The 27,247-nt window shown below is 47.0% G+C and overlaps 2 protein-coding genes and 1 pseudogene across 17 annotated transcripts in view; 1 reads left to right on the forward strand and 2 right to left on the reverse strand.

Annotated features, from left to right (window-relative positions):
- LOC144128586 (TBC1 domain family member 1-like) overlaps positions 1–14,865 on the reverse strand; it is a 54,679-nt gene extending 39,814 nt beyond the window's left edge. The window contains exons 1-4 of one of the 4 annotated variants that reach the window (XM_077662102.1): positions 13,863–14,865; positions 8,114–8,383; positions 6,076–6,301; positions 406–788 (exon numbers count right to left, since the gene is read on the reverse strand). In XM_077662102.1, coding sequence (XP_077518228.1) covers positions 406–788; positions 6,076–6,301; positions 8,114–8,383; positions 13,863–14,303 — 1,320 coding nt within the window. In that variant the 5' untranslated portion in view covers positions 14,304–14,865. The remainder of the gene's footprint in view (positions 1–405; positions 789–6,075; positions 6,302–8,113; positions 8,384–13,862) is intronic. The other 3 variants (XM_077662100.1, XM_077662103.1, XM_077662099.1) reach the window with 3 other exon arrangements.
- A 3,724-nt stretch (positions 14,866–18,589) lies between these two features.
- LOC144130715 (U2 spliceosomal RNA) lies at positions 18,590–18,716 on the reverse strand (annotated as a pseudogene).
- A 1,764-nt stretch (positions 18,717–20,480) lies between these two features.
- The window catches only part of pds5 (cohesin associated factor B pds5), a 78,467-nt gene continuing 71,700 nt past the window's right edge, over positions 20,481–27,247 (forward strand). For all 13 annotated transcript variants that reach the window (XM_077662104.1, XM_077662111.1, XM_077662108.1 and 10 more), the window contains exons 1-3: positions 20,481–20,682; positions 26,842–26,966; positions 27,026–27,223. In XM_077662104.1, the coding sequence (XP_077518230.1) occupies positions 26,874–26,966; positions 27,026–27,223 (291 nt within the window). In that variant the 5' untranslated portion in view covers positions 20,481–20,682; positions 26,842–26,873. The remainder of the gene's footprint in view (positions 20,683–26,841; positions 26,967–27,025; positions 27,224–27,247) is intronic.

Raw genomic sequence — 27,247 nt, forward strand, 5'->3', positions numbered from 1 at the left:
TAACCTCAATCAGAGCTTACGTTGAGTCTAATACCACCGCCAGGCGTGCCGAAGACCCAGCAAAGCAAAACCATGAGCCAACCAGGCTAAACACATACTTTCGCAGTCTACTTGGTTTAACTGAGTTAAATCCCAAACACAATTTTTTTTTATTTTACCCAGTGCACTTCTTGTTACCCGCTTTTTTTATATTTCTTGCTCGTTTTCTTCAGTGTACCGTGCACTCCTGCCTGGGGCCTCCTATGGAGGCTGGCAGTATTGATAAATGAATAAACAAATAAAACTTGGTTAGTCCCCACATTAACTACACCATGTGGTGTACGGATACCTCACTTGTTGCCTTAATTAAGAGAGCCAAATGGCTTCTCGTCCCACTAGAGACTGCCCCTGGGGAAGCAGGCTCACCACTTGGACTGAGGAGCACTTGAAGATGTACGCAATGTACTTGTCGGTGGCAGAGAGTGAGGCGTCGCGGCAGTTGAAGCCAAAGTGGTCGGGGTACTTGATGCCCTGATAGCAACGCGAGATGTCCGTGAAGGGCCGGCTCACGAGGATCTGCTTGCGGTCGGTGCTGAGCAGCCGCAGCTCCCGCTGCAGCACCAACAGCAGCATGGTGCGGTTGCTGCGCCGCTCTGGCTGCAGCAGCCGCCTCAGGTCCACGGCTCCCCCGCTGCTCACGCGTGGCCGGAATGTGGGCAGCGACGCCTGCTTTGTGGGCCGCGGCTGGTCCCCACTGACCGAGCGCACTCGGGCCGTTGAGCCTCCCCCACGGACACTGCCACCAGCTGCTGCAGTTATTGGGATAATGGGGGGTGAGGTGGGGGTAAGCACTGAGTGTGGGCATTTTATTAGCAAGGAGATCGCACAAGCATGAATAGCCAACCAAGCCTGCACATCATTTGTCAATTCACAGTGCAACAAAGACATAGGCACAGGATAAATAAAGAAGAAGGAGGGACGGAGCAAGCACACATCCTCGCTTGTGCCTGAAAGCCTGGTATAGTAGTACCAACATGGTTGTCATGTAAAGGGTTCCATACAGGGCAGGCTGGCTCCTGTGTGAATATTCTTTAAAATGAGCGCAAAAATTCCATGAAAACAGCAGGGTATTACGAAGTGGCTGCACACTGAGCCACACATGGATGTGACCACTGTTTTGCCAAACCATTGAGCCATTACAGACAGATAAATTGATCCACAAAATAATATGTTTACAAAATACAGTGGACACCCTTTAGGACAAACTTGAAGGAACCAGGAAATCTGTCTTATCAGAAGTTAACCTCAACAGAAGTGCCCCCAAAAGAGATATACGAGCATACAAGATGTGTTCAAATATATGTTACATGAAAATAATACTTAAAATGGCGTTGCAGTGGAGGACAATTGCAAATAAAACCTTTATTGTACTATGCATGATGTGAGCTGAAGAATGAGAGCCTCAAACAAGCTCAAGTTATCCCACTTGAAAATGGTCTAGTTTTCTTTTCCTTCACTCTATCCCTGTGTGTGTTTTTAGTGCAAAAGCACTTCCAGCTGCACTCCCCAGGTTTCAGCAGTGTGCGTCCGTGTGAAGCCTCTGAGTAACAAGAGTAACTGGCTCACTGGGTCAGTGGATACCTCAATTACCTTGTGAGCAGGCAGTCACTACAAATTCAGGCAGTTATGTGCCTCTCCTTTCCTCAAAACCAGTGGAAGGTTTGATTTTTTGAGGAAAGGAAAGGCGCATAGCTGGCCCCCTTGGTCACTGGGTCCCTGGGTCAGTAGCAATGCTAAACTGACAGCCATTTTTTTTTTTTTTGCTTTCCATCCGGCTCTGCATGCTTAGAAGGTCCCCAGCAGGGTAGCCGAGTGTCTGTCTCTTATCTCACTCCTTCTACAGCACAGCTGTTACCAACTCGGCACACCAAAAGCCTTTCCATCTACCACAGGCAATGCGCATGGCACCGACATTTCGCCATCTCTGTACCTGACAACGAGTATTGCGACACTGCGTCAGCTGAAAATGCGGCCCTGGAGCTTTTAAGCCCCTTGCCAACGAGTGGTTGTAGTCAAGACCCATACGCGCCTTTTAGTCAGTCAGAGTGCTGTATGAAAGAGCCCAGTCTTTTCTGCACCGGCAAGAAAGCTTTCCCCCCCGACAAAGTGAGCTATTGTAAGACAGCTTCCCCGCAGTTTTGCACGAAAGTGCGCAGCAGTGGTCGTGTGGGAGTGTATTTTCTTGCTTAGAAGGATTTTATAATTCTTTTTTTCCTTGAGAAAGCCCCACAGGCTCCACACAAGTACCGTTGCACGGGGTCGCTGTGGTTCATGGTCGCTGTGATAGTTCCGTCTAAATCGAAGCAAACGTGAAGCAGTTCATCTTATGTAGATTTTTTTAACGTTGAGTCCTATGGGAAACCAACAAAACGGTCTCAGATTGGCCATCTTATCCGAGAATTCATCTTAACCAAGTTTTTCTTAACGTGAGTGTACTGTATGTAAGAAAGAATGCAACTGCATCTCTTCTAGAACCAGAGATTTAATTTCATGAGAATTTGTTTTTGGACTGAACTACATGATTCACAATGACAGATGATGCACAAAATTCAGAAAGTCACCAGAAGGAAAGAAAAAGAAAACGCGCAGGTGATCATAGGATGTGATGCGACAAATCTGCGTTAGCAGTATTGGTTGCGCGTTTCACTTTAACACTTATCGCCTCCCCACTGCTTCTTTGAATTTGCTTTCACTATGGGCTTCTGGTGGACAAAGGCTCCTGGAGGATGACAGTAGGTAATGGGTGGAGGACTTCGGAGACTGAAGGTGGGAAGGTGCTTCTGGAGGGCAAGTGTTAGGTGTTAGTCACCTAACAGTGTCACCTAACACCTAATCTAACAGGGTCAGTGTTAGGCACCTTCAAGGCCCAAAAGGTGCCTGGAAGGTGTACCGATGTTCTCCAATCTGCTAGGGGCACCAGGGTGGAGGCTCCACACACACATGCAGACCGCGGCTATATTGGCAGAAGAGGACTGTACTGCTAATGCAGTAAAAGACCGGACACACACCATTCTTGTAACCAGTTCATTAGATAACAGAGTGATATTTATGCCGTCTAAGTAACAACAAAAACTGCAACATAAATAACAAGGAAAAAGCCGCTTTAACATTCAGACCTCTGGAGGTGACCAGTTTCTTTATGGGAGAGCAAGCATGTTCTGATATGCTTTGTAGACTGGAAGGTGGGATTCTTGACAACAAAAAACGAAAGGAACAAAGCTCAGGGGAAGGGATTGGGGGTTGTGGGGGAGTATCAGTTTGCTAGCCAACGTTTCGACAAGACTTGTCTTAGTCTGGGGAAGTGCAGCCATGATTGGCAGGGGTTGAAGGCCTTAGGGTTAAACAAGGCCCTACTTAACCCCTCCCAGCGACGACCACACTTTCCCTGAAGAAGATAAGTCCTCTTGTCGAAACGAATAGTGGACTCAGGCTCCCTGGACTTTATTTGGTTTGTGCTCCCTGATGTGTTGTTGTAAATGGGGGAACAAGGCACCTGCTTTGTTGAAAATGAGCTAGCAATCGCATGCGTGACAGTCGATAGCAGAAAGGGATGACAAGTCGTTGTTTAGGTTATTTTTGTGCCCTCTGAGGCATACATTAGAACAGCACCCAATATTAGCAAATGCACATACTACATCTGTATGTGAAAGAAATTCCATACATGACCCCTGTGCGGCATCACAACTTAACACTATGTTTAATCAACTTTTCTGCCTTTTTTCATCACCACGATAGTGACTGTGTGTTGATCACAATTTGAGAGTGGATGCAGCAGTTAGGCTTTTGGAGACTTTCATGGGAGATCACTCTTGCACCATGGAATTACGGTCAGTTTTTGAACCAATCTCTGCATTTCCTGAACCCTGATTTGCAGCTCAAACTCTCACCCTGCTTACCAAGATGTGCAGCAACTTTGCTGTGTTGGCATAGAATTCATGAACCAATACTACTATGTTATTGGTATGGTTGATAGTCCTGCATGCACTAGCTGCAGGCGTGACAAGACAAAAGCACACATTCTCTGTGCATGCCCTACATATAGTGCCGAAACACAATCACTATGCCATGCACTAGACTGTCTTGATCCTCGCCTGCTGACGGGGAAGATGATTCTCTGATGGTGGCCGCAGCAATCGTCGGCTGCGAAGGCATGCCAGGCACTGCTCCATTTCTCGAGGGTGTCAAGCCTGCACGACAGGCTATGACTAAGCTGCACGCTAAGTCCTTACTCTAGCTTCATTTCAATCTTAGCTCCCTTTTCTCCTTGACCTTTATATCCCATCATCCCCTCCCCCATTGCGGGAGGCTAATAAACCCATTTCTTGTCCTGGTTAGCCTCTCCCATCTTTCCTCCCCCTTCTCTCTCTCTCTCTCTGCCTTCCTTTGAAGCACTGAGCATAACCTGCTGAGACTGAAGGAAAAAGAGAGCTACACTCACCCACATCTTTCTGTAACATTCCCTAAAGGTGCACTGAAGAGTGTTCTGGAAAACTTCACTTTTGCTCTTATTTTGTTTTTTGGTTTTTCTTCAATAACTAGTTTCAGACGCAGACAACATAGCTGCAAATTAAGCCCACGAAAATAAAAATACCCTTGGACTCTTTGCTTTCATGAGACTGCTGTCGCAGGGTGATGTGTCCTGCCACCTGCTCCAGCGCTTCTTTCCTTGTGGTGCGTCAGTGATCACAGTTCCCCTTTCTCAAAGGTCCCGTGTCTGCCCCACTCCCAGTTTTGCAATCCCGCAACACCCATGAATTTATATTTTTTCATGTGATCTGTGGGACACCATCACGTTTTATTGCAAGTGTTGTTCGGTTCGCGAGCAAACCACACATTTTCGAAGATCACTCCGCATATTACTATGTATTACACTGCCGATGGCAGAGTGGCAAGACCCCACGCGACTGGCTGAAAGGAACTCCTTGCGTTGGTTGTTTTTGAACTGAGCGTAGAGAGTAGCAGGAGTGGGATAGACACAGGACCTTCAAGAAGAGGAACCATGATCACCAACGCACCACAAGGAAAGAAGTGCGCTTCCGCCGGGGCAGGCAGTGGGCCGCATCACCCTGCGACAGTAGTCTTGTGAAAGCAAAGAGTCCTCAGGTATTTTTATTTCCGGGAGCATGATTTGTGACTGTTGTCTGCGACTGAAACTGTTCTTTTTTTTTTTAACTTGCTTGCACACTGCCAGAAGGAGTTGACCAGCTCCTCCCCCATTTCAGCCGTCCACTGCCATGCATACGGTTGCCAGCCCATTTTCAACTACCAGCCGCTACTTGCAACAGCATACCAGGGAGGTGATGGAAGCATTTTACACAGCCATGTGTGCCACATGTACACGCCAGCCTTCAGCTATGCTCTCCCAGAAAGACACTGATCACTTAATTGTTTTGCAGGTTTTTTTGCTTGTTACTTGCATTGGTGTTTGTGTTGCTGTTACCTGGTGGTATAAACGTTAGTTCAGTTGCACAATAAATCAGATGTAAGGATGGTTTTTCTCTTTCTTTCCTGTGCCTACATGAAATCACCTTTCACAGTGAACCAAATCCAACATGGCCAGCTGTTTATTGTGCTTCCACCACGATTATTTAGCTCCCACTGAAGTATGTCGCCCCGACAGGAGCGCTGCGCTGTCTTTTACTTCTTCCCAACCGATTAGAGCCATATGTGACACTGCTTAATCGCTCCTAAGGAAAACAGTAGCATGAACAACATGTGGTGCACTTCTATGCATGACACGAAGTTGCTGATGAGTGTGGATTGCATGCTGGACACCCAATGGCATATTGTGACTCATCACACACTGCTACAGTAATTTCACTCTGTCTTTTTCTTTGACATGGTCTGAGGACATCCGTAATAGTATCGGGATTTTTCTAAGTCAAAAGGTTCCTCAACTATTCCTGGTTTTTCTGGTCACTAAATACCTTGGTGAGGCCTATAGAAAATGGAAGCAAAGTCCTTCCATTCCAGAATGGAATGGCCACAACATGTCCTTGAGAAAAGCTGCCCTTGATAGCCACTACCCCCACTGACCGTTCTGCAGGTCCTGGCACAGTGCCTGACGCGACTGGGCATCCAAGCTGTGCGTGTGTGTGATGAGCGTGTGTGGAGGAGGTGCCAGCAGCGATGCACCACCGGCTGCACCACCACCTCCACCGCAGCTGCGCAGGTCCTCGAGTAGAGCCTCTCGTGCATCTGCCGGGTTCCCCTCAGAAATGTTCTCCAGCGAGCTGCTTACACTTTCTGCACTTGAGACAACCTGCAATGACCACCAGAAATCAGCTCCCATACAAGGAGTGCAAGGTGAACAAGAGACTGCCAGCTGGCAGCATTTAGTCAGCGTAACACCCAGTGCAAGTTCAAAATGAGCCATTCAAGGCTACACGACGGAGAAGAATGCACTGGTGTCTGCCCTGAGCTAGCTGTGCCATAACAGCGCATCTGTGTACAGCCAGGGCAGCAGTTTTGCGTAACGTCACCATTTCCGATAACGAGATCACCAGACTTTCAACCAAAAAACCAAGTGATGCGCACATTACACTTGTTTGTTCTCAGCAATATTTGTAACCTGAAGCAGCCAGCTAAAAACCCGACAGCCCATAAATCCACAGATATATCCCCTTGGCACTCAGTGAAATGTTAGCATGCCACTCAATGCCAGCATACTGCGTCTCCCGTGTTGTGCAGCTCACCTTGGGGACCTTTTATCACGTGTGTCTTGCTCCTTGAGATGAGACTTTAAGGAAATGAAATCACTGCTAAATACTCCGACAGCTAACAATGTTTTTTATAGGCTCAATGTCTTTCTCATCATGGCTGCAAGCTGGTCCATGCTAAGTGCACATTTTGTTGCTCAGGACTGGTGCAGACCTCATCTGTGGTTTTCCACTGCAGCCTGATATATAGCACGAAAAAAAAAAAAAAACAATGCCACAAGGAGCAAAGTTGCAGTCAGTGCCCAAGGGCATCATCAATAAATGGCAACAACACATACTGGCTATCCTTAACATATAGAGTACGCATCCTCCAGATGCTGCGAAATGAAAAAAAGCGTTTAGTCAGTCTTTTGGAGTACCTTTTGTTGCTGTATCGCATACCAGGGAAATAGGTGATCCTGCAGTGGCTGCTACCCTAGGTTAGACATACTCCACAGACAACAGAAGCTGGCTGGCATGGCAACAATGAAAAAGCAACCTTTTCTCAGTCTTGCAAGTTTTGTTGCCTGGACTCCATCTACATACTGCACCAATATAATTCAACTACTGGCAGCAACTACAGGAAACAATAACGAAAAATGCCATAAAATTAACACTCCTTAAGGTCTTGTGTGCAAATATTTGGCACGTTCTAAATGCACCAAACTTCTGAACAAAATTCTCAACACATAATGAAACTTCTAAACAACAGCTTTCTGCAAAAATGAACACATAAATCAACTATAGGGGTGTCAGAAAGGGCACTGTAGGTAAACAGTGCAAGCTTATAACTGCCCGGGAGACTTTATACAGAAAGGCCACCCGATCTGGCTCCTCATAGTAAAACTCACAGACAATTAATTACAAGAGTGAAACGTGTGCTATTCCAACAAGCAGCATCAGTACTAGTTGTTTCCAAAGTCTGCCCTTGTTCCGCGCTCCACAGTAACAAAACAACACTCACACTACTACATTTAATACAACTGCAATGAGAGTTAATCGAGCTATGCACAGGTGCAGTCCTGAATACAGCCAGAAATGGGCTCTGGCAGCTCAGTAAGCTGTTTTTCGAAGCAAGCAGCATTCTTATGAGGACAAAAGGAACAGCACCTTGAGCACCAAACTGTACCGCAATATGTGCTTTAGCAGGCTCAAACAAAAATGCATTCACAAAACACAACTTGAAGGGCCACACTCAGGCTGTATGGCATGTATATACATTCCACAACACGTTAAAAGCTACAGCTGCAACAAGGCTCTGGCTCGAAATATTGCACGTCCTGTGGCCAATTCCCACAGGCTAGCACACAAAGGTGTTGCCTCTGCTGTCAGCAAGGCTGAGCCAGAGGTCATGGGGCATGCAACAAAGGCCTCACCGTGGGGCCCTCAGCAGCTGCCGGATGCAGCAAGGCAGCATCGGCCGCCTGGCGCGCACGTGCCCGCTCCACCGCATCGTCGAGGAAATTGTGCGTACTCTGCTTGGCCGAGCCCTTGATCTTGCCCACATAGAGCACCTCAAACTGGTGCACTCCGCTGGCGCCACCCACGTCCGTGCAGCTTCCCGCACGCACCAGAGGTGTACTGACACCATGATGCAGCGACAACTCCTTGCTCACCTCACGCACCGTCATGAACAGTTCCACCACCTGCATTATTGCACCCCACACAGAGGCATTGTAAGAGGCACCAAGCAGGTGGGTTTACACGGACACAGAGCGCACACTATATAACCCTGTGGACGGTCATCATTGGCCAGAGTATGTCCACTGCTGGATCAAGGACGCTTCCAATCATCTTCAATTGGCACCGGTCGTGGCCACCCTCTCTTAGCAAATTCAGCAGCCCACCTGATTCTGCACTACCCCTGGCTAAACTTTCCTTTTCTATGAATCCATCCTGTTACTTCAACAGACCAGCGGTTACTTCAACAGACATGCCCTCCCCAACCCATTTTCTTCCTCTTGATTTCGACTAGGATGTCATTAACCCACGTTTATTCCCTCACCCGCTCTGCCCGCTTCCAGTCTCTTAACATTACATCTATCATTTTTCTGCCCATAGCTCGCTGCGTTGCTCTTAACTTAGGCTGAACCCTTTTCGTTAGCTTCCATGTTTCTGCCCCATAGGTGAGTACCGGTAAGATACAGCTGTTGTGTACTTGTTCTGTATGGGCTGCGTAAGCCCAAATGTGCCGACAAAATGGAGAGCCTGTTGCACGCTGCATGTTTTATCATTTCAGCCTTTGATGCTTATGGTCGACAAAAGAACTTGTAGTCAAGATGCATAAATCAGAGTGCATTATAGTCTGAAAATTGCTTTTCACGGCTAAGAACTTTGGCCGCAAAGGGGGAATGTGTGCAACGTGCTAAGAATGTCATTACTGCCTAACACTTTAACCCACATTAACCCAATTTAACTCACGTGATGCCGATTATAAATATCACATTAGTTCTGACATGCTTGTCGAACATGCAAACGTTTTATGTAGTAACAGGCACACTACACGGGATGAGTGCTGGCACTGTACTGACAGGACTTTTTTTAGTACATACAGCCATAGGCATTGCTTATGTAGATCACCACACCATATGAAATGCATGCACTGTCCCTGTTGCGTTAGCCAACAGTCTGTGTTTGAAATTTGTGCAAATTTCAAATGGTCCAACGGATACAATAGGTTCAGTTGGCCAGATCAATTTCATGCAATTGGTAAAACCCACTGGTGCAAATTAGGGATTGCATTAGAACAGCTGTTTAACTGAGAGACCAAATGGGCTCCCACCCGCCCTTGACCAACCTCTGCCCAACTTCACCCTCGAGAAAAATTCTGCCAAGTGTGTGAAGCCTCAGTTTAGAGTAAAAGCATTAAAGGGGCTCTGAAGGGGGCTCTAATAAAGTTGCAGTATGACTGGAATGTTAAAGCACACTGCTTCACGAATACTGTCCAGCAAGAATTTTTTTAATGCACTTTGTAGAAGCTGAGTTATCAGCAGTGAAAATTTGAATTTCAGCATCTCTGCGGCTTTCTCTTTCCTCTCGTCACATTTTGCGCGCTAGAAGGTGGGCGCTCCTCCGCCGGCCCCATCTCCACGAACGGAGCTTCCTGACTCGCCGGAGCTACGCGGCTTATTGGCCACGGCCATGGTAGTTGCCTGACGTCTGCAAGAATCTAACCAATTGCCACCTCTCAACTTGTATACGCAGTTACAAGCGACGTAGGAGGGTGCGAGGATGAAAAAGTCACTGGGGAGAGCTCGCCAACTTTCGCGTGTGATTGTGGATCCTCTGCTTGTGTGTAGAACTGTATTATTTGGCTCAGGTTTTCATGACAACCCAATGCTGTGATTGAGCGAGTTGATGTAGTCTCCTTAGAAGGTGTTTCAGAGCCCCTTTAAAGTAATCACTGAGGGTATTTCCAACTGCTTTCTCAGAATTGTCGCATCAGATGTCTGAACACGCTGTATTTTTTTTTAACATACGCAGTGCTACCATTTGTGTGGTAAAAACAGCAATATATGTTACTGCTGAGAAGAATATCGCCTTGTTCTTGCCACTAATATGGGCACTGAAGCAAGTCAATGTGTCAGACTGTTTATTCCTGTCACTGCACTGTCATGTTCCCTGCACTGTGCGTCATCAATGGGTCACATTATTCATGCTGTGCAGCACAAATTCTGAGTCATGTGATGAAACTACGGGGGAGCTCTAATTTTTCAAGAACCCCACAAAAAGAACACATGCTAGGTCGCTATCAACACCTGCTTGCATTTCCAAGAAGCTAGCTTTGCTGGTGGCTCACTGGTGGGTCATGCCGCACCCAGGTCGCCCACCGGTGTCATGATGCGCACAGATTAGGGCTCCGAAAATCACTGCCGCAACAAATGTGTTAAAAACACCTTGTACATGATACTCAAGCTCCAGAGCAGCGGTTCCAACAGCGCATCACGCTTTGCAGACAGCAACTCAGAAATCAGTGGTGCCAGCCACATTTTCTTTTGTGATGGCTGGCGAAAATTCTGCATGTACAAATATGGCACACAAGCCATAATCTCCACACACAATCTACGTATATCAAACACTGCAGTAGTTACCATAAATAACAAACTTGAAGCTTTTCCTAAGAGTGTGTCACTGCTTGCTAGCCATGATTTCTTTCAGATGACTCTAGCAATCTTTATATCACAACTGACGAATTTTTTTGTTAGCTGGGAATGCAGTAGACAACATATCTTTCAAGGTAATAGGCTTGGCAGTTCATCGTTCGGCATGGTCATGTATACAAGTTTTTATATCCTGTAATAATGAAAATTTTTTCTTTCTAGGTCTCCGGCACATTAACACCTTCGAAAAGAAAGGTGCACCGTCATCAGCTGGGTTGTGTTCTACATAAAGACAACGGGCTGCCTCCAATCAGCCCTGCCCTGCACCTTGGACTCTTTACAAGTTTCTTGAGCACCCAAATCCATGTGCACCCCTTCCCCAACTGTGCATTGGAAATTTTAATGCAAGCTTTAATTGTTTACGCTTGACTGTTAATGATCACAGCTAGTCACCACAGTGCTCGTGTTGTCGTTTGTGGTTTCCTTCCGTCGTCCTTGTCTTGTTTGCGCTGTTTTTAGAATGAGTCCCCATTTATTGAACACCTGAGTACACTCCTTTTTTTTTTTTCATGCCTATCTATCATCATGCAGTGAGGGCATAATTTCCAGAGGCCTATGAGAATCCCTGCTCTGAGAGATCACAAATTATTGCCTTGATAAAACAAAATGGCTGGCCCAAGTCCATTTCCTCCTCTTATTTTTGGCTAGGACATTGTCTGTTAAAAGTGTACAAAAGACATGGATGAAGACAGCAACCAATAATAATGGAAGCATGCATGAACCATCGCCAACAAAAAAACTATTGAAACTAAACATACCTGATGTCACCAATACCTGCATCAGTAGCAGAACTAGAAACACCACTAGCACTGCAAGCACTTATAAGTAAATGACTTGAATTTGACCCGGCGAGCTTTACCACCAACAATCTGGCATACACTATTGTAAACTCATCCACTGACTCCACAGCACAAGCCTGAAAGAATTAGCAAGGCTGTTGGTGACGTTTTCTGGCACTGCTTCTTCCCACCTGCGGCTCCACAAATTCGAGGCTGCAAGCATTCCTTGCAACAAATTCTTACAGTCATTCTAGTAACGCTTGCAGCCCACAGACCGCAAAACATACAGTGAATTTGCTGGCAACAACTAAGAAGCAATTGCTTCAAGGTTAATCAACCTTTCCATGACTGCAACAACTTCCAACCCTAACCGCATTTTGTCTCATTGTGAAGAGAGCCTCCAGTCAAGCCGTCATTAATATGCACACCGTGAACCTTGGTCCTGTCAATAACGTCCTCAATAACGTACAGCAAAAGTTCCTCTCATCTGCTTGAAGCAGGAAAAGTTTACCTTGGCCTGTGGCAAACATCATAGGTTCGCTGGCTGAGACATGGTTACTAGTGCTTTTTTAAAAAGCACAAGGGACAGCGAAAAGATACTGAAGGGACAAAAGCTAGACAAACGCTGCCCCCTATATTTTTTGGTGCTAGTAACCATGCCTCAGCCAGTGAATAAAAAGCACTAACTAGCCCGTCTGTCTTCTTCAATCGTACACTCTAGGTTCATGTTTTCCAAATTAAGTGCATTTGGACAACAGCATACAAAAGAATGCAGTGTCTCGAGGCTGTGAACTTCACCAGGTGTCAATATGTCACAGCTGACATCTCCACAGTCACAATCATCTTGAACCAAACTCTCGTTTAGCTCCCTCAAGAGCTTAACGCCAGTTACCCTCTGCTGGACAGATTAATGGTGTTCAGCACAGCTTCTACCTTGAGCCATCTTTTGTCACCTTCATTTGCTTGTTGAGTACCATAATGTCAAGCCGCTGGGTTAGTTCCGGTTTGACGCAGTCCTCTTTCATGTAAGAGAAACTCTCTCACGCCAATGTGCTCATACCGCACCCTGGCTCAGAACCATCAAGCTCAGAGAAAGGGGCAAAGTGATTAACGATATGCAGTAGGCTACACTACAGCTAGGCACACAGCAAAGGCACCATATGTGGGTGCTAGAATGCCATTAAAGGTGTTTTGTTTCTTCTCTTCTGTCCTTGCATACTTACTCTCATGCAAACTGATGTCAAGCAATCGAAGGCGTGAGCAATAGTAAAGGGCACGCAAATGGACAGCTACACCTACCCCTTTACTTAAAACATGTTCCCTCCCCCAAAAAACTTTTGGGCCCCCATGAATAAGTGGCACCAGGACCTCATGACTCCCTGCCTCGTCCCCTTTTGGGTCATCAAAAAAATATGTGCACCACAAATACATTCATGTTAACAAGCTTGTCGTTCAGTGTCCTTATGCATTCTTGTGTCCAGCTAGCAAGCAAACACGGCACTGTGCACGATATGTGCATGGTTACATGCAGGAGTGCATGAAACGAGCAGTCGGGACAAAAGCATACCTCTAATATGCCACATGTCATCCCTGGCACGTTTCTTGTGCTTTGTCCAAGGCCATTTGTTCTGATGCATGTAAACTTATAGTGGCATATGAATGTCGTGGTTACTTCCTCAGTGATCAGTGAAATGTGGCAATGAATAGTCCCAAAAAACTGGTGTGTGTTAGTAGTGAAGTGCGATTTTCACAACTACCGTCTGTCTCATAAAAATTAATGAAATAAAAATAAGAGAGAACAACGGGTCATGCGTGATACACACGAATGACCCACAGCATTAAGTCAATATGAAACACACTTCTAAATGCTCGGTCTAAATGCACGTAACGTATGCAGTATAAATACACAGTTAGAACCGTGACAAGCATACATCAACCGGTAATAACTAAAGCAAGGGTGTAAGGTGGTTTCCAAATCCGCATCGGCAATCTAAAACCTTCAGTGTAAATATCAGACGTCCAGGGCACACACAAACATGTTGATATTCCATATACGGCGGCATATTTATTACCCAGTTCTCCATAAACTCTTTGATCGCACGCATGCTGCAGTCACCATCGGCTATGTGGCAAAGCGGACAGCATTAAGACAGGAGCTCAACCACGGGCTTGCAAGAATCACTGACCGTGTCCTTGTCGCTGGCCTGGAAGACGTGACAGCGGGGAGGCTCGTCGGGCGCGTTCCTCTGCAGGTACGTGAAACAAGCTCGGTCCGCGTTAGCCTGCGAGAACTTGGAGATGGACTGGAGCGGATGGTCGAACACGAGTCTGTCGTCGCTGTACGAGCGCGCCTTGAGCGACGAGTCGCGCACTTCGAGAAGCACATCTAGGGGCTGCCGCAGGCCCTCGCGCCGCAGGTCGGCCACGATCCAGGGCAGCATGGGCCCCGTGTACCGCCGGTCCAGGCACATGGAGCCCAGGTACTTGACGCAGAAGTTTCGGGCCAGGGGCCCCAGGGTGGCAGGCCGCTCACTCTCTTCGGCGGCCGCCGTCGGGGCGCGTCCCTCCATGCCCGGGATGTTGAGCTTCTTGTAGAAGCGTTTGCGCAACACGGTCGAGTCCAGCATCAAGGAGATTGGCCTATCCGCCGCTAACCCTTCCAGACACACACACGGACGAGCATCGCGCACCGCCGAAAAGTCGCCGGTCACCGATGTGGCGCGGCGCGCGCACGGAGCCCCATCGGCGGAGGCTTCCCACGGCAATGACGCCGGCCCCAGTCGGGTGCTGGCAGTGCTAAGTCAGCCTCGGGCGGCAGCACACAGCTGTTTCACGATCGAAAATAGAAGTGCGAAGGATCGGCGGCTCGCACTGATCAACCGCGTACGAAAACCATGAAAGAGAACGCGACTGTTGTTCTTTTGTGGGTCTGCAAATCTGTGTCGCACTTTAATTGACGAGCTAAGGTGTGTCGACTGCTCAGTGTCAATCAACAATATAAACGCACGCGCAGCGCTGCGCGGTGGCACCGCACTCCCATTACCGACCTTTCCGTTCCTTCGAAATAAGTAAGGACGACGGCGACGACGGTCGCACCAACTGCGCCTGCGCGAGCGAAGAGCGCGCGTTGACCGACCGCGGACCAACGAGCATCGTGGGGTTTCTTTTCCCGCCTGTACTGTTCACACGTAGCAACCATGAGGTACCTAGGCTCCCGAGTTGTTCCCTAGCTCGGCGCGCCTGCAGGAGCGGTTTCGGACTCGTTCGTGCATTCCGCAGCGTCCTGCGCGAGTTTTTGTTCCCCTTACTGGCCTTCGAGTCCCGGCGTAGAGTACCAAACGGCCGATCGCGTTGTCCTGCTTGTACGCATTTTAGCAAGGGCAGTACACGCAACGCGGATAGGGTGCGGGTACATTTGTTCCCATGAGGAAATTATACCCAGTTGCGAAACTTTGTCACTTCGTTTTTGCTCCGTCAGCTCCGTTTCAACGCAGGTAAGAATAAGAGTAACGCCAGCTGTCGCCCCTTTCCCACTTCTCTCCTCCGTTCGGCGCGCCTAGAGAGACTACTGCGGCGTCGACCCTTTTTCCTCCTCATCATCAAGAATCTCGAACGAACGATGGCAGCGCCGGTGGCGTGCCTGCCGTAGCAGACGACGGCTGGCACGTATGGGAGGAAATGCGTGAGAAACTTTGTTCGAGCCTCGCGGATCTGTTTTTCAGGCGTCATTTTTCTTCTTCAGTCAGCAAATGGGCCTGATGACGTCGTGTTGAGATTGCGCCAAAAAAAAAAGAACAAGAAAAGGGCGTTTTTTTTTTTTTAAAGGAATAACGGGTTCGCATTGTTGAGAACGCGTGTCTCATACAAGTAGTGCCTTAAAACGCGTAGAATAGTGTGAAATTTGATGAGTTTCACTCATTCATTATGCGAAAGGAGTATTGTGTGTCACTATACGTGCCTGTAATAGAGGCAAAAGTGATTTTATTTGTTCGGCGTTTGTAATGTTCAGATAGTCTTAAAAGAAAACATTTGAAAGAAGTCTGGTTTGGAAAATTAATTTAGTAGAAAGATGACTGACGCCAACCAGGTTAATTTTTGAAAAACACGACAAGGCACGACAAAGGTAATTGCGGTTCTCGGTATACAGAAAACCAACCCACACGGGTCGGTACCTCCATTTCAGTTCGATCGAATCATCCCACTCCCCACAAGGCATCTGTCATTACATCTTTGTTGAAGAGAGCCGACACCATATGTTCTTCACATGAAGAAAAAAGAAACGAGAAGAGCCGAGTAGTCTCCGATCTCCAAAAAAAGTTTATCACAGTTCACTCATCCGACGCGTCAGCCAAAAACAAAAAAGATAAAACAAAAACAGCTCTATTCCTTCCCCAAGCACACGCCAGAACCGGAAACGTGTTTGCATACCATACGTGAAAGGCGTGAGCGAGACGCTGGCTCGAATTCTCGGTAAAGAAGGGGTGCTAGCAATGCACAAACTGGCTATAGCACCATCGGACTACGCTTCCTCCCCCGCCCGAAAGACCGTCACCCAAAAGAAAGGGCCCAAGGGGTTATATACAAGATTCCCTGCTCAGTCTGCCCGGCCTCGTACGTGGGGGAAACGAAGAACTTCGCCGAAAGAATGAGGCAACACAAAGCGGACGTCCGGCAAATGAACCGTCAGCGCAGCGCGGTGTCCGAACACTGCGAGGAATATGTGACCACCGAATTGACTTTGACGGCACTGTTGTACTGGAGACCGAAGCTAACCAGCGCAGGAGGCTTCTGCTGGAGTCGTGGCACATAAAACAGACACGAAGGAATGTTAATCGCTCCCTGGGGACACTTCCTTCGTCTCATACATCCATGGTTTGCGGCCATTGACCCAGAGGTATTCAACACGAGGGCTTAAAAAGCCAAGCTGCGCCTCGCCCGTAGTCACACCGTGAAGAAGGGACCGAGTCGGTACCGAAACGTCGTGTTTTTCAAAAATTAACCTGGTTGGCGTCAGTCATCTTTCTACTAAATCAGATAGTCTTGTGTTAGAACGCCTCTTAACGAAGCCCACAGGTGGCTGTGCGCAAAAACTTCTGGGATTGCGTCCTGATGGAGCTTTTTAATTCCAGTGTTACGAAGGATTATTGGTTCCAACTGGTCTTCAGTGAAACGTACGGTCCTGAGAAAAGCAAGAAAAACGAACATATTGGGCACTGCGTTAAAAAAAATTCATAGCTTGCACGGGCTTCAGCTACACCTATATGATCCTCAATAAAGGAGAAAAATTGCTCCACAAAATTTACGGTGCCTTGCTATCACAGGGCTGCAGCTCATCCTCGACTTCACCCAAGCATAATACAGAAAAGAACACAGTTTGCAAGGCAACCTGAGACCTTCAGAAATTTTTAAATATAGACTTTGTGAGTTCGCAAAGCGCTTTTTCGGCTTACTATAGCGATGTAGTGCATCAAAATACAGCTGAAACGGGACCCCTGGGCTATATATAGTTAATTAACTACTAATCGAATAGTTATTTTAACTGCTATGCGCCTTATATAGAGAGGCTTAGCGCTTCGTAAATAATATTGATATCAGTTATTAGCTTTTCGAAAATGCCATTCTCATCGCCGCTGCAGCGCAAGCAGTTTTGACCGAAACCATGCGAAAAGAGGGGCGCTAGCCACGCTTACAAGCGCGCGTCACGCAGCGATATGGGTATGTGTCACATGCTCCTTTCGACAGACAGTATGTGACAGGCGGGCCATGTGCACGACCTGCGCTATAGTAGGCGAAAAAAATTGAAAATTGATTGTTGGGCACAGGAAATGGCGCAGTATCTGTCACATATTGGCGGACACCTGAGCCGCGCCGTATAAGGGAAGGGATAGGAGGGAGTGAAGGAAGAAATGTGCCGTAGCGCTCTTTCTGGTCGTGTGGTTTCGGTATTGGCTACAATGGTGATAGGAAGGGAATTTTCGAAAATCTAAAAACTGATATGCATGGATATTAGTTACGGTGGGTTACAAGCCTCTCAGTAAATAAGGCACCTAACTGTAATAGTTAGAAAGTCAACAATTCAATATTAGTTAACCAGCCTGCTAGTTCTGATGCGCGCTCCACCGCTGACAATGTTATGCCGAAAAAGCGGTAAACTCGAAAACAGCCTTGTAAAACACCCTGTACACGCGCGCGAAACAATTTGTTTGATCGGAAGTGTTGTGCAACAAAACAACTGCATATTTAGCCGTCCGAGTTTTTTATTTCACATACCGACCACAAGGTAACGTATGCTAGTCCACGTTTTTCGACAAGTAATTGAACATTGGAACTTGCCTGGATTTTCCTGAATCGGCGGAAAACTGCAGTCGGCTGCGGCAGAACTCTCATCGAGGCGAGCGGAGCAGGTGGTGGTGGAGGTGAAGAACTTTTATTTCTCTCAGAAGAGATCTAGTTAAGAAGGTATGCACCGATTTGACCGACTGCGCCGTCTGAGCATCTTCGAAGCAGTCGAGTTGCCCAGCCCCGCACAATCCAGGACTAGCCGCACTCCCCGGGCTCGGTGTCCGTCGTGTGAAGCCTATATTAGTATACTGGGTCAGCGAGCATGCAACTTAATTTACAAATTGGTGTAGTTATATGGGCTTTTCTTTTTCTCAAAACCAGCGCGCGCGGAGGTTCAGACTTGATCCGTTGATTTTGAGGAAAGGGAAGGCGCATAACTGGCTCATTGGGTCAGTGAACACCTCAGTCGCTCTTGGTGGTTAGTGCTGCTGCTGATAGCAATTAAGAAAGAAAAAGAAAGTGCACGGGCCTGCCTACTGGCTCAAGCCAAGCCACGCTCGCTGCCGCGTGTTGAAAGTAGGAGAGTTAAAGGATAGGAAAGCAAATATAGAAAGAAAAGGCGCGCGCTAATATGCCCCGGGCCGATCCCGGAGGTAGTGCAATACCGGGCCGACCCGTGACAGAGTGCTTAAAGCCAAGCACTCCGCCATATCCAAAAAATAAGTTTAATATCTTGGGTCCAAGACCTCAGCAGGTATTAAATCAGGTATCAGATATCATGGTAGTGGTACCAATTGGTGGTGGTGCCCACCTGCAAAAAGCCATACGTGCTTCCGCACAATATCTCCTGCTTATAGCACTGCTAAACCGCCATGGCTGCAGCCATTTTTAATGCGAACGAGGAAAGCCGCGGCGTACGTGTGCGTGTGAGACGTGTGTGTGTACTCGCAGATGGTACAAAAAATCCCAGGGATATATATATGGCAAGAAAAATAGGGTGACGTCATCAAGCGGCCGTATGACGTGAGTGCCCAGCAAGCCGAGGACATGTAGCCATGCTGTAGATGTCGTTCGTCTATATCTGCTTGCCCCTGGCATACCTAGCTGATACCTCCATGCGCCTTTGTGACGAAACCGTTTGTTGTGCAGCGTTCCGGACGGCATCATGATGTCTCGTTGCATATATTTATCTTACATGTGCTAGTCAGGTACTTTGGAGGCTAACTTAATTGCGATAGGGACCCGAACTGATCGAGGACATGTGCACCTTTAATTGTACGTATGTCTTCCCAGACTTTCGTATCAAAATTGTGACGCAACCGTTCGTTCTATAGCGTTCCGGGTGGTGTCATATATACGCACAAACTCGTAAAAAAGAATGAAGTTTAATGCATGTACAAAAATTACGCGTAAACAATGCACAGTGACAGTAATGTTTTCGCAGTCCCACACGCAATTTTAGTCGTGCCTCTGCCGAATTTTTTTATAGCGCACGTGGTAGCGGCGGCTTGTGCTTTCCAACACCACGCGACAACCCGTAAACCTCCGAATTTGGCCCAGTCGGAACACAGATCAGTGAGCGACGTTTATGTATGTATGTATGTATGTATGTATGTATGTATGTATGTATGTATGTATGTATGTATGTATGTATGTATGTATGTATGTATGTATGTATGTATGTATGTATGTATGTATGTATGTATGTATGTATGTATGTATGTATGTATGTCCCTCCACCGGGCGCGTCACTCGAGCAGTAGGACGAATAACATACCGGAGCATATGCGTCACGTTGGAGAGCCAATGATCGAGCGCTCATCCAAATGGAGCGCTCGTCTGCCAAGGCCACTGTGGTCCTGGACTGGAGACTCCAACCACCAGCTCAGTCAACACCTTTTTCGGTCATTAAACGTTTTTTCCTCCTCCTAGCTGGGTCCTCCGGATTTACATGGACCCTGTTGAAAGTTTCGCAGTTGGTGACGATACTTAGCTATTGCACCTACCCTCCAAGCCGACCTTTAAGGGAATAACGAGTGGAGAGAAGCAGAGCTCCGATTATACCATTTCCGAAACTCCCATAAGGACCACGATTGGGCCAGAAGAGGGAGGTTTGTTTCGGAATGAACAAATGCGCGAATATTCTGGTCTACCGCTACCACGCAACGCTGTGAAAATCTGACGTCAAACTAGCGAAACGCGCAGCAGAAGTTAGCCCATCCCATATGTACTTGTCTAGCTGGGTCAATATTATATTAAAAAAAAAGAAAAACGTTGGCTGGGCAACATCACGGGCTCACGGGCTGGGAGATGTGGCCCGCCGCTAGAGGCACTAGCGACCGGCGAAATGACCGGCTAAATGGGAGAGGGAACGCTGGCGTATCCAGAATGTAGTTCCAGGCATGCAGGCATGCATGTACCGAAAGGTGGTGCCAATGCTTACGCGTACGCCACAGCTGGGGGCTAGGGGGCGCTTGCATCGAGGTTCCCCTTGACGTTTCTGGCGCTGCCTTGGCGCTGCCATCTGTCGGTCTTCATCGACCGCATTGAGAGGCAACCATGGTGCTGTGATCTTTGGCGCCATTGTGATTTGAAGCTTATGATGTGCGTGATGTTTTTCTGTTGACGAACTGAATTTGTTTTCGTAGGCAAATGCGCGTCGCTAGTGGCCAGGTTCAGCAACCCTGTTGTTGATCAGCAAACTCGATGGACAAGCCAGACCCTGTAAGTAGCGGAACGCGGGATCGCCGGCATCTATCGCGGCCATTGGCCTACTTGGTGAACGGTGGTTGTTTAAGCCTAATGGGACAACTGCGGGCAACAACAAACAACAACACAGGCTTGTCGACTGTGGTAGGGCAAAAAGAAACGAGCTGGTCGAAAGTGTGTAATTTCTGCAGTCCGTGCGTGCCCCACATTCAAGTTGTTTTGCTCGGATAGACTCTATTTCTTCCGGTTTCCGATGTGGAGTCCTACCGACGCTTCATTTTGTGTATCCGATTTTCGTGCATAATGATGGACAGGCATTGTATCTCTTCCTGTCCGGGTGGCTAGGCGCATATGAGCACATTCAGTGAGACGCACAGGATGTCCAGCATCGGCGTCACCGGTGGCTTCTTCACCGCTAGCGGTCGGAAGCCCTCGTAGCGCCGAATGGGGCTTGGAAGCGGCAGCTGCGGCACAGTTTGGTTTCTTGCGCGGCACTATATGCGCCTGCTGGGCAGCCTCCTAGGCCACCGCTTCAGATGGCTCTCTTTTTGTTCATTGCGGCCACATCGGCAGAGCTCACCTCTGTTTTGTAGCTGCTTGCCACCGGTATGTTTCGTCGCTTGCCAGGTCCAGGAACGTGTTCTTGTTTAGGGAGCATGCTGCCGTTGCGGGCTGGAGCAAGTGGCGCTTCTCACCGAATCTTGCCAGTTACGGGTGCTAGTTTTAAGCTCTTGACAGGAAAGGTTCAGAGTGGTTTGTGAGGTTTCGTTTTACTTTGGCGAGACAGGACGATGCGTCAGTGATCGCCTACTTGAACATGCAAACGACATAAGGGGAAGTTACACCGTGCTAGTTTTAAGCCCTGACAGGAAAAGTTGAGAGTGGTTTGCAAGGTTTCGTTTTACTTTGGCGAGACAGGACGATGCGTCAGTGATCGCCTACTTGAGCATGCAAACGACATAAGGAGCAAGTTACACCAAAACCACTTAGCTGTTTATTTTGCTGAATGAAAAGACTGTGAGGTGATTTTTGAAAATACTTCCATCGTAGCCAGATTTAAAGACAAGCTTTTTAGACTCATTTTAGAGGTGTACAGCATCACAAGTACTCACAAATACTGTGACACTTGTCAGTCACCCATTGGTGGCCCTACTTCCCGAGGAACTGGCTTAATCAGTGATGGGTGCAAAGATCAATGCTGTATAACACACATCGTTTTGTTTGTTTTCATGCTTGTTTTGTTTCCTCTTTATTTGCTGCTAAGTCTGTAGTAATAAATCATTTGGTTATTAGTCAGCTCTGTTATCTCCTCTGTTGTCCTCTTTCTTAGCGCTGTCCCCCCACCTTTATACAGGAGAGATCCCCAGTGTGTGTGGTGCACTTACTGTCCTGAGGGCTGGCCAGAAAGCGGTCCCTCATATTACGTTTTTGCCCCTGGATTGGTCATGCAGGAGGTGTGAGATTCACATTGTGTATTGCTGCATGCCTTGTGCATGCATGCTGTTTTATGACGCAGTGCTTGTCAGCTTCTGAGGATTTTTGCCGACACAAAACAAAGGCCACCTACTGGCGCCACTCGCTACTGGCGCATGTATCCGTGTCTATTTTTAAAGCATCTCATTTTCAAACCTCGTTCAGTGCAGTGGGGCATGTGCTGGGTCAGGAAGCACTACAGTCCAGTTACCTGACCGCCTGTATTGAGACACAACTGTACTGTATTGAAACACAAGGCGTGGGTTTCTCTTAGGCCTCCAGAATGCTCCTATTGATGCCACCTAGCCTGAATTGTTTTTTCCTTGTCGGTTACATGCTGCTTCCTGCATCGTGTACTACCACATTGTTACAAACCATTGCAGGGTGGGTATATGAAGAAACACGGTACACAGTATGCCTTTACAGAGATAGAAATGCTGGTAAATCGAACACTGTTCTTGGAGGGTGCTACCAGACAGCACATTTCCGTCAAAGGAACTCTTTGCCAGTCATTCAACCTGGCCTCCAGTGCTCTTCTTGAGTATGACCATGCAACAGCTGTGCAGGGCATGGACGAAGTGTTGTGTACAGTGCCCTAGAAGCATTCTGTAATCTAGGGATGACTGTTTATTGGATTGGTGCAGAAACGCTGTGAGTGCAGTTGCTCATAGGAAATGTCAATATTGCACCATGTAAATTTTGCTCGTGCTGTGCTGATTTCAAGATGACAAAAAAAAAATGCAGGCCACTGCTTATTTTAGGAACCTCCCATATTGCTGTCCTGTGTAGTCATAGGATTTGGGACTGTACATTACAAATTTTTTCATGGAAAGTTATGCTGTCATGTGGAGCATGAGGAGGTTACAAACATTAAATTGTTTATACTGGCTGAATGTGCAGCTCTGAATGTATCATTTTTCATTCAGCTTCTTTCCCTATTGTCTTCTGTTTTGTAAGCCTTCCTTATAGTCACTTGGATATTGTTCATACTAAGCCAGCAGGCTTTTATATTATTAATTGCCAAATAGGATACAAAAAACCATTGAACAGGGTAAAAATAATGCGACATGGGTGTACATTGATGGAAGATATATCAAAGCGACTAATGTTTCGAACACTTGAGGTTCAGTACTTCTAAGCCACTTTTACTGCGTTTTGTGCAAGCTCTAAAACTGCATTTTTTGTTCAGAAAAGTGTTTTAAATGGCCCATTTTCATTTCCTATTCTCCCAGAGTGGTTAGTGATGTCTTATATCACAGCTGTTTCAGAAAAGTGATGCCATAACCATTTTTTTTACAACAAAAACACTCTGAAGTGCAATTTTATATGACAGCAGTGTAATACGAAGTTTTTTGAAAAATATAGTGAAAAATGTCCAATCAAATTGAGGTTTAAAAAAAAATCTCGGGGTGTCATTCAACGCCACGGCAGTTTTTACATGAAATTAGTTTCTGTAATACCTGCGTCCATAATTTTCTTGACATCGTCATTGTCACGAGTGTAATTGAGTGATGGAAAAGTATTCCATTTTCAGTTCCAAATTTCTCCGAAATAAATGTGCCTTTTGCTGTGCAACACATCCGAGCCATGCACACACACACAAAAAAAAACAATAAACTTTTACTTTGAACAAGGCATGGGGCTGTCTTTGGTCTCCATTTATAAAACCTCTAAAAGTTAACAAAAAACACGGTTGTAAAGGCTGAAAGTGTTAAATTTAAATCTAAGATGACAGTCAAAACCAGAAAATATATGAGGCATGCATCTACTACACATGGCAACAGTGGATGACCATTGGAGTCACCATTGCATAAAACATCCCGTTTCTTTTGTGTTAAGTGGCTTGCCCATGTAAAGTAACTACAGTGAGTGTGCATCACATCCCTGAACATTATGGTGGCTGTGCTGCCTGCTGTCTGCAACATGAAACGCTGTTGGGGCTGTCGCAGTCCGTTCTCCTCGCAGTTCATCATGTGGGGTGAATGATAATGACGATAAATGGGAGCTCTTGACTCTTGTTGTATTGAACCGTGACAAAAAACAAATGCTATATAGTGAGGTGTCAAGACAGCTGTAGAAACTCCCAAGGAATGCATTTCTGCAAGTTTTCTGGATGCCGCAAAACTCTACCTGCCGCTGCCTGAGCAGGTAGAGCAGCTGGACGTAACAGAACAGTTTGCGCCACTACTTTCTGAAGGAAGCTGCCCAAGTTGGCTTCCTTCTTATAAATACCAAGACTCTTCACAGAAGGCTTGCTCCAGCTTCTTGAGCTACTTGCGCAAGGATCTTTTTATGTGGAGTTTACAGTGTGCACAGCAGCTGATGTGCACAATGCGTCCTATAGGAATGGCTGACACTTTCCAATAAAAAAAATCTTAATAAATTCGAATTATACCTGTGTTAATTTTGACGCTCTATCTTGAATTACAGTGAACAAAAAACAACCCTTTGCATGTAGGTTTAATAAGAGGTTTTCAATGATAACTTACTGGAATGAAGCATTCTTTTAGTGTTGGGGACTGACAACTAACCAAACCGTGCTGTGAGATTATGGTGGAAATGAAAATATAGTTTCTTTCAGGAGTGTTCGTCACCATTTATTATACTTTACACTCTCTCCAGTGTAACCTTTGCATCTCCTTTGCATCACAGATGAAATGCTTTTTCAGCTATTGTCTCTAAACGGTCCAACAGCGTCATGCTTTTTTTTTTTTTAACAAAGCGATATACAAGGTCCACTAGAACTTTTTGTTGACAAGGCATACGTCATTTCGCTGTAATAGCTTTCGGTGTGGAAACTCAAATGGACGCTATTCTGTACCAAAAGTGTCTAATTAGTATCCGGAGGGTGAGATTAAATTAGTCTTTGGTGCATCACTCCTGTCGACGTGCAGTCGCCATCATGCTTGCTGATCATGAGAAAGCATCAGGATGCATAAAAACAGGCGCATCCACTATCTGAAAAATTCTCAGTAAAAATCTACTGTGTTTGCGGAATAAAGCACCTTAAATGGTAAGTTTTCTGTTGTGTTGAAATTGAGTGCCTAAAATTCTATTGTCAGTCTCTCTAAGACCAAGCTGTGCTTGCGATACTTGCTGCATGCATTAAGGCGTCTCGAAAAAGCTGGAGTGCGGGGCGATAAAACGTGAGGGGCCAAAACAGTGCCTCTTACGGCAGTGCAAAAAATTGTTGGAGTAACTTCAGCTGTTGTTCAAATGTTGTGGTTCATTATGCCGCAGTCATGTTAAATGCACTCTACGCTACGTTGTGGCCACAGACTGAGCATCCAATATGACGAAACAACATGCAAGGCAGCAATCGCATGCGCCGAACGCTGCTTCGAACATCTGTCGTGCTGATGGCAACAAAGGATGCTCCTCTCTAGTTCAACGGCATGCCAATACAGTGTCTTATTTGGCGTACATGAGTGAAAGTCATTGTTTTCATTCAGCGTGTTCGCCACAAGCCTGCTTTGGAAGCAGTTTTCGCTCTCACCTTTGTCGCTGCCTTCTGGATCAGGCATGTGAGGCGAGCACCATACATACTCCAGCAAAATAAAGTGGGCTTGTTGCATTTTTCTTCAATCACAGTGCGTGTACAGAGGCACTAATTTCAGGCAACAAAAAAGGCATTGCATGCTTTATCAGATCTGCATTATAAAGCCACTGCAGTGGCTCGGTGATTATGATGCTTGACCGCTGACCCTAAAGATGCAGGTTTGATCCCGGCCGCGGCGGTTGAATTTCGATGGAAGCCTCCCTCGTCCGGAGCCCTCCACTACGCCATCCCTCATAGCCCGAGTCGCTTTGGGATGTTAAACCGTATAAAACCAAAACCGATTTCTGCGTCACAGCCAGGCTTTGCGACATTAGCCCATGGTAAACAGACTGCATGCGCGCCGAATAGATTGGCCCACTTAGCTGCAATGTCAGACACGGGCCCGCTGTTGGACATCTTAATTTCTTTCTGGTCGCTGTCACCGAAGAAATGGTCACCCCGTACCTGCATTATTGGCAAATCATGCGTGGTGATAGGGACTCTGGGAAGAGTGACCCGACCCTTTTCTGGCGAGCGCTGATGCACAGGGCATATAATTGCATGCTAAATTTTTTTTCTTTGCATTACTGCATTGTAGGGCTCTATTGGGTTAATTCAGCATCGTATAGTGATCTGCTTCATGCAGGCAATGGGTGTCAGTGGAAGCCTGTCATGTCACAGTCTTAAACTTCTGAAAAAGCTTCAGGAAATTTTGCTTATGGCTAGTTGGTCAGTGTGCGAGGCAAAAAGTCCAGGGAAAAGGTATGGCAGAAAGAAGCCTGGCGGTTTTTGGCAGAGTAAGTTCCCTGGATGACTCCTCCTGACCCCTGAAGTATAAAGGCTGAACTCCATTTTCACGTGAAAGTTCCCGTGACGATGGCTCCAGAGGTGGTTGATGTTAATCCGGAGCACTCCCGTACAGTGCCTTTCGCAGCTTGTGTGCAGCTTTGGGAGCATTCAAACCCATATGCCATACCCTACCAAACCAAAAAACTTTGCTCATTGCCCGGAAATGGCTCAGGTGGCTAGCCAATCAAAGTCTGCTGGTTGGGCACATGCCTCCCTTAATAAAAAGAAAATTCATCTTGCGTTTTTCAGTGTGTCACATGCCGCCTGTGCATCTGGTTGTGCTGGGAGAGTAAGTAGGTTGTGATGTCTCGCAGAGCATGTGAAGCAGCAGCTGTGACGAAAGAAAATGACGGCCAACCCTCCCAAGATCACCTACCCTCCAGGCATCAAGACCATCTCTGATGACCTGAGCACTGACGACCTGGTTCGTCGGCTCAAGGCAAGTGCCCTCACACCTTTTGGCAGCAGCGGCTGACATGTGTATGTGTGTGTTTGCAGGAGTGCGCACAGGCATTCCAGAACTTGAGCCAGGACGAGGACAACAGCACGTATGTGCAGCTGGCTCTGCACTTGGCGGGTGAGGGCTTCCTCAACCACAGTTCCAAGGATGTACGCCTTCTGGTGGCCTGCTGTATCGCCGACGTGTTTCGTGTGTTTGCCCCGGAGGCACCGTACAAGGACCCCGAGCAACTGAAGGTGAGGGCTGCGTGTTACGCTACT

Source organism: Amblyomma americanum, chromosome 4, assembly GCF_052857255.1.
Source record: "Amblyomma americanum isolate KBUSLIRL-KWMA chromosome 4, ASM5285725v1, whole genome shotgun sequence".
NCBI classification, from domain to species: domain Eukaryota; kingdom Metazoa; phylum Arthropoda; class Arachnida; order Ixodida; family Ixodidae; genus Amblyomma; species Amblyomma americanum.